Source organism: Solanum tuberosum, unplaced genomic scaffold, assembly GCF_000226075.1.
Source record: "Solanum tuberosum cultivar DM 1-3 516 R44 unplaced genomic scaffold, SolTub_3.0 scf00020, whole genome shotgun sequence".
In the NCBI taxonomy this organism is placed as follows: Eukaryota; Viridiplantae; Streptophyta; class Magnoliopsida; order Solanales; family Solanaceae; genus Solanum; species Solanum tuberosum.
The window spans coordinates 882,510-889,342 of record NW_006238946.1 but is presented as its reverse complement, the minus strand read 5'-3'; the positions used below and the strand labels follow the sequence as shown (position 1 = coordinate 889,342).

The window sequence follows — 6,833 nt, the reverse complement described above, 5'->3', positions numbered from 1 at the left end:
GGAGGAGGCGGTGGTGGTAGCGGAGGAGGTGGTGGTGGAGGCGGAGGTGGAGGAGGAGGGGGCAATTGTTGGGGATGGGGATGTTGGGAGTATCCTCCAAAAGGCAACTAATCTTTGCATGCATGATCTAACTTTTCATCACTTCTTTCTTTTAACCTAAAGCTTCAAAAGGCATTTAAAAAGTATTGCTTGGTTGTGTGAAACTCATTTCAATTACTTGTAATAAATTCTGTAACAGAAGAGTCTTAGAACTCAAAGAGTTGATTTAATGTTGTGGAATTGATTTCATGAATTAATGGAATTATAGTCCACTTTTTGTGTTTAGTAGTAGGTGATGGTGATTATCAATAAAATTAGCTTTGTACTTGCTTTTTATGGGCTGATTGCTTCTTCTATAAGACTATGGCCCGTACTTGAATTCAGCTCGACACATTGAAGAGAAAGCCTCTTTGAACAAATTTATATAGTATAAATTATAGGAACCACATATTATAAGTACTAAATAACATCCTATCCCTTCTAGTTTTCTATTTACCAAAAATCTCTTAAAAATAATGTTTGCGGGATACATAGCATTGTGCACGGGATACATTAGGTTTGATACATTCCACATAGCAAGATACATAGCATTGTGCACGGAATACATTAGGTTTGATACATTTCACATAGCGGGATATATAGCGTTGTGCACGGGATACATAGCGTTGTGCACGGGATACATAGCGTTTGATACATTCCATATAGCGGGATACATAGTATTGTGCACGGGATACATGCGGGATACATAGGTAAATAAGAGATTTTTGAAAATTTTAAAATAAGTAGAGATAAATGGATATTAAGGTAAGTAAAGGAGTGTAGTTAAGTAATTTGTCCATTTATATATCTCAATATATAAGCAACATTAGAGCAAATATAAATGACATATCGATCAATTAGTACTAGAAATAAAAGCTAAGCCCAATTGTAAACTAGACCAAAATAACCCAGATCTCAGGCCCATATCGTTAGGAAGCAGATAAAAATATAGTAATGAATTTGTCTTGGACTTGGTGATGTTAGCTAATTGATGAACTTGAAAGAATATTCTCTGCCAAAATGATTGTTCGGAGTACAAAAGAATTGCCCCTACTCGAAAAGTTTGGCCTACTAAACACCTTTTTAAATAAGAAAAATAAACTCCTGTTGGGTGCATACCATTTAGTAGGAAGAAATAATTTTTCGAATTCACAAGTTAAGCTAAAGTTTCCGTACACATCCTCCTCCCTAACTTCACTTGTATAAAAGAGGTGGGATTTTGATGGTTAGGGCCTTAGGTAGGACAAGAGACGGTGAAATTGGAATGGCACTTACAAAAATTTCATTTTCTCTTTTCGATTAGGCAATTTTTTAAAAAAAATTAATCAATCAAATATAAAATAAAATATATCGAAACACACCATATGTTGTAGACAGGTTAACAAAAAGGCTAAAAAAAAAAGTGGATGCTCATGTCTTGGAAGAGAGTGATTGTGGGTCAATAAGTTTTGCAGAGTAGTGATTGTGATTCCTTCCTTTGTCCAGAATATGGCAGTCTTTAAAGTTTACGGATAGGAAAGGACGCATCTTTTCCTCAATTTGTTTCCCAACAATTAGTAGCTTTACGTAACCACACATCTTCGGAGGTTGGTTTGCATTTTTTTCGATATTTTGGTATTAAAAAAAGTTGATTATGCTTTTTAAAAAATACTTATATTTGTTAATGAGGTCATGTTTTTTCAACCTTTTTAGTAGTAATTTAATGTTTTTCGAGCTAGTTACGATTTGGGTCGGCCGGTTGGGTAAAATCGGATGAGTGGTTTTTTTTTTAATTGGGGTCAAGTTTAAAATTGGAGCAATGATAAAATACCACGAAGAATTTTTTCAAAAATAAATCAATTCAGTGTAGTGTTGATCATTAGTCATCAAAAGATATAAGTGAGCAAAAATCTAGGATCTAAATATTTTTAGCAAAATAGATAAATAAGGAATATATTTAGATCTTGTGTGATAATTCAAAAATATTTTTGGCTCTTTTCTGATGTATTTTCGTGAGTCAAACCATTTAAGTTTGATCGAGAATTTATGCATGGAATCTTCAAGTTTTTTGAAATGAAATTTATATGTTTGTAAAGTACGTAAAAAGTATTATAAGTCACAATAATTGATAATTCAAAATCTTTAAAAGATCTATGAAAAAGTGTCACATAAAATGAAAGGAAGGAGTAACAATTATCTAATTAAGCAATAGGTTAATTTGTAAAACAAAGAGGCAGTTACTAGCTAGATTCCACCCAAATATTAACCCAACCAATTGGATCAACAAATATCAAAGATTAGTCCCAAAATCAAAACTTGGCAACAAAAATCTTTTCTTTTTAATCCCCAGTCCAATTTAGTCTTGAAATGATTGAGCCATTTGCAACAGGTAGTGAAGTAAAGACGTTTTAATTAAACCAAGACAGAACAAAATGGAAAGTGTAGTAGACTATTCTTCAAACTTTTTTTTTTCTCCATCCAATTTACGGAAACCATATTAAAGCCTCAATTAAATCTGAAATACATCAAAATTTTCTTTACATTCGGGATTCGAACCTGAAATCTCTAATTAAAGATAAAACAGTCTCATCACACTTATTAATTGATTAAACCCAACAAAGAGTCAAGCATTCGTAAGCACAGGAAAATTATAAATATTCAAAAATAGTATGTACGAAATGTTTCGAAAGTTGAATATTAGAAGTTGAAATGCACGTAGTATGGCATCTAGTGGTTTTTGAATTTGTCATGTCAATATCATTGCGATAACAACAATGTGGAAAATAAACTATAATTATCATTCTTTTGAACTTATATTAATTTCTAAATTGAAGATGATGAAATTTGTACCGCCAAATAGCTAAGCGCCAGGGAATAGGGATGATACTATTACCATTTACCAAAAATATTTAATTTAAGGCGTAAGCGCAGAGGGCGTCACGAATAGTAAACAGCAATTTTTAAGCACTAGTAGCATTGTGTTTTATTTATTTATTTTATAAAAAACACCCAAGAGGTGGTTACTTTTTTATTAATTTAACTTATTTTTGTTATTAAGGATTCAAAATAAGCAGTTGGAAGTATTTTTAAAAAATATCTTATAAAAGTGCTTTAAAAGCTATTTTGATTTTCACCAACTAAGTAAATCAAAATATGCTCTATGCTTTGGGAGGCCAAAATTGTTATTTTAATATAAATAATGTGTTTGACTAAGTTTTTGAAAGAAAATAAGTATTTATCCACAAATACTTTTTTTTTAAAACGCTTTTGATTAATTTTTTTTTTATCAAAAACACTAATTACTACGGTAAACTGTAAAGTATTTTTAAAATTGATTAGTCGAACACAATAACTTTTTTTTATAAGGAAAAATTATTTTTTTAAATAAATCAATTTTAATAGTTTGACCAAAAAAGTTATAAATCGCAAATAAATTGGAGTTGGCTGATTGATTTTTTTAATTAACAAACTGCAAAACTAAAGAAATGAAATATGGAATGGGATTAGACCAAACAATTAAGAAAAAAATATAGTAACTTGGAGAGAAAAAGGACACACTTCAATTTACACTTCATCTAAAACACCAACTAAAATTTGAACTATATATATATCTTCTTCTTTTTCTTCTTGGAACAAGTTTTTGAAAAACCAAAACACCAATATTTAGTTAGTTAATTAATTATTAATCCTCTCAAGGTGTCATTTACATTTGCTTGTGGATAAAGAAGTCATAATAGATTTAGACCGTTTGGAGAAGTAGTTGGGATGGTTGGGACAGAGTCATTGCAAGCATTTTCCACTCAATTACCCTAATAATTCCGTGGGTAAGCAAAATGATAAAGTTTTACCATAATTGCTTATTTTATGTTGATTAATTATTGCTAAGTTTAAAGAAAAAAATTGGTACTGATTTTCTTTAGTCCTGCATTCCATTTTTCTAAATGGAAATTAGTCGCATAGTTAAACACTTTGATCGTGCTATATATATATATATATATGTCTGAAAAACAATTTTAGATACTACTTCCTCTGTCTCAAATTATTTCTTTTGATATTTGAATATAGTTATATTAACTTATTTATCGTTTTTGAAGTTAAGACAAATTCAGTTATTTTCCATTTTAATTGCCTTAGGTACTCCCTCCGTACCATATATATAGTTGTCCACCCTACTATAAATAATTGTCACTAACATTATTTGTCAAATTTACAAAATCAAAATATATAATTACTTATTATTTTTCTCATTTACCCTTACAATTAATTAATTTGTTTTTGAAAGTATAAACATGCAAGTTTGTAAAGTTAAAAAAGTTTCTTTAGGACAAACTAGTAAAACTATCCTTTTAAGGACGTGTAAAGGAGAAAGTGAACAACTAATAGTAATATGTGACATAAGTAGTGATTAATATGATTACTCAAATAACAAAGAAGGGTAAAATAGTGAAAATGCCCTCGTTATTAATATATTTTAAAGAACATATAAAATCAATGAGGACAAATAATTTGAGTACTATTTTAGCCTACCCTTCTTGAGCTTATAAATTTAATGGAAACACCTACATACTTTACTTTAGAGAACATGTCTGAACATTTTCTGTCGCACTTATCATCACATCCACTAATTACTTTGGATATTACCTAATCAATCATTGATTAGAACAATATTTAAATACACTAATGACATAGATATTGTGAAAGTCAGAGCAAAACACTGTGACAAATGGCATGCGTTCTTTAATCAATTGTGGATTGTGCATTCAATTAATCTCAATCATCAATCAAATTAGCATCCTAAATCCATTCTATGTAACTAATTATTAATTTTAGGGGTCGTTTGGTACAAAAATGAATAATGCAGGGATTACTAATGTTGGAATTAGTAATGCAGGGATTAATAGTGCATGCATTAGTAATGCAGGATTTATTTTTACCAAGTGTTTGGTTCATTGGTTCCAACCCCATTTTGGAATTGGGTTAAAACTTTATAAAAAACTCCTTTCCAATTATACCCTTGAATTATTATGTAAATAATTGCCGGACAATATTATTTTTTTATGGTCTTCTAACTAGCTATGAGAAGAACAATTTTGTTGTCATGTTTGCCTTTTTTCACTTAAATTATTTGAGGATAAATAATTGTCATCGTAGTAAATTGATTACTTACAAAATGTCAATTTTCAATTTAAAAACAAAAGATAAACTATCAACTTTTAAAATTGAAAAGACGTAAACAATAGTAAAACTGAATAAATCATCTACATTTACACATAAAAATTGCAAGTTGTAGTTTTAATATGTATGCAATTTTATAAATTGTTCAAATACAAATAATTAGAAACCACACAAATATTTCCCTTTTAATTAGTTAATGTTAAGCAACTCACATTTCAAATATTGTATTAATTTGTATTGGATTTTATGTTGTAACAAACAACTTTTCTCTAAATAATTTGTAAGCTAATTTATTTAAATAAATTTACTAGTACAAATATAAAACATAAAATCAAGAAAATAATTAAAATGATTTGAGGGATATTTTTTATCTTTACATAGACTTATCCCATGGTATTATATCCAATGTATTACTAATACCTCCAAATGGAAGGTATTAGTAATACACCCTATAATACCATGTAGGAGGTATAACTAATCCATGGATTAGTTATACATAGCCCCAAATTCCTACCAAACATAGTACTAAATAATACCATACATAATACATGAATTATTTATTTTAATGTGGCCTACCAAACGACCCCTTGGTATTATATTATTTCCTAGTTTTGGTAGATTCTTTTGGCCTCTTGTCTTGAGATGCTCAAATATGTGTGAACAATCCCTTATACCACTAGTACTATTTAATATTGTGTGTATGATCACGTGATAAGTTGTGTGATCACGTGTATGAAACTTGCCTAGAAATGTGCCAGAAATAATGCTGATAATAATACACCAAGTAACCTAAGTAGATATGGGAGCTAGTGTCATCATACATGTTAAAATATGATAGTACAAATTAAAACTCAAAATTAAGGAACAATGTAAGTGACGTGCAAGTCTCTATTTTAGTGAAGGTTCTTTTTCTTCTTCTTTTTGACAACAAATTTTAGATGAAGGTTCTCATCTAGTTTTTGTGTCTAAGAAAGCAAATTTACAAATCTATTAATCATAAAAGAGAATTCCAAAGTGACATGATTGATATTTAGTGCCTTATATATAAGTGGTTCAAAGTAAGTGTGATCACCACAAGTTAGTCGATAAGATCACCAATATGTCCCAACAAAAACAAAGACATTATTCAATTTTTTCTCCTCTCTATTTAAGTCTTGATCGATAGAATTACCTAATTGGTGGAATTATATTTCCTTAAATTAATGGATTAGATCCTCAATTCAATTTCAAAACACCTCAACCATCTAGTACATTTTTATCACTGGGCTAAAATTCCAAATGAGGAGTGGAGTAATATTCACTCCAATATCAAATATTAGAAAGAAAGTTAAGCAAAAGTGGAAAGAATAAAATAAGAGAAGGATATATCCATTTAAAAGACTGTTAAACGCTATGTTTATAATAGTTAAGCTAAGAATTTTATTAAAAGTGTTTAGAATCTTAATATATATCTCTGAAAAGTTATTTTTAATATATACACAAAATTATTTTCTATACATAATATAAATTTTTAATATGTTCGAATGACCATTCTTGAATCAACGTAGCTACGTCACTGAATATGAAGTGAAACCATAATAAAACTAGGAAAGTGCTCCCCC

At 29.3% G+C, this 6,833-nt stretch overlaps 1 protein-coding gene across 1 annotated transcript in view; it reads left to right on the top strand.

The window, feature by feature from the left end:
- The window catches only part of LOC107059106 (glycine-rich protein 2-like), a 1,712-nt gene extending 1,601 nt beyond the window's left edge, over positions 1-111 (top strand). Inside the window, exon 2 of the mRNA XM_015305532.1 lies at positions 5-111. Within this exon, the coding sequence (XP_015161018.1) occupies positions 5-111 (107 nt within the window). The remainder of the gene's footprint in view (positions 1-4) is intronic.
- Positions 112-6,833: the final 6,722 nt, after the last annotated feature.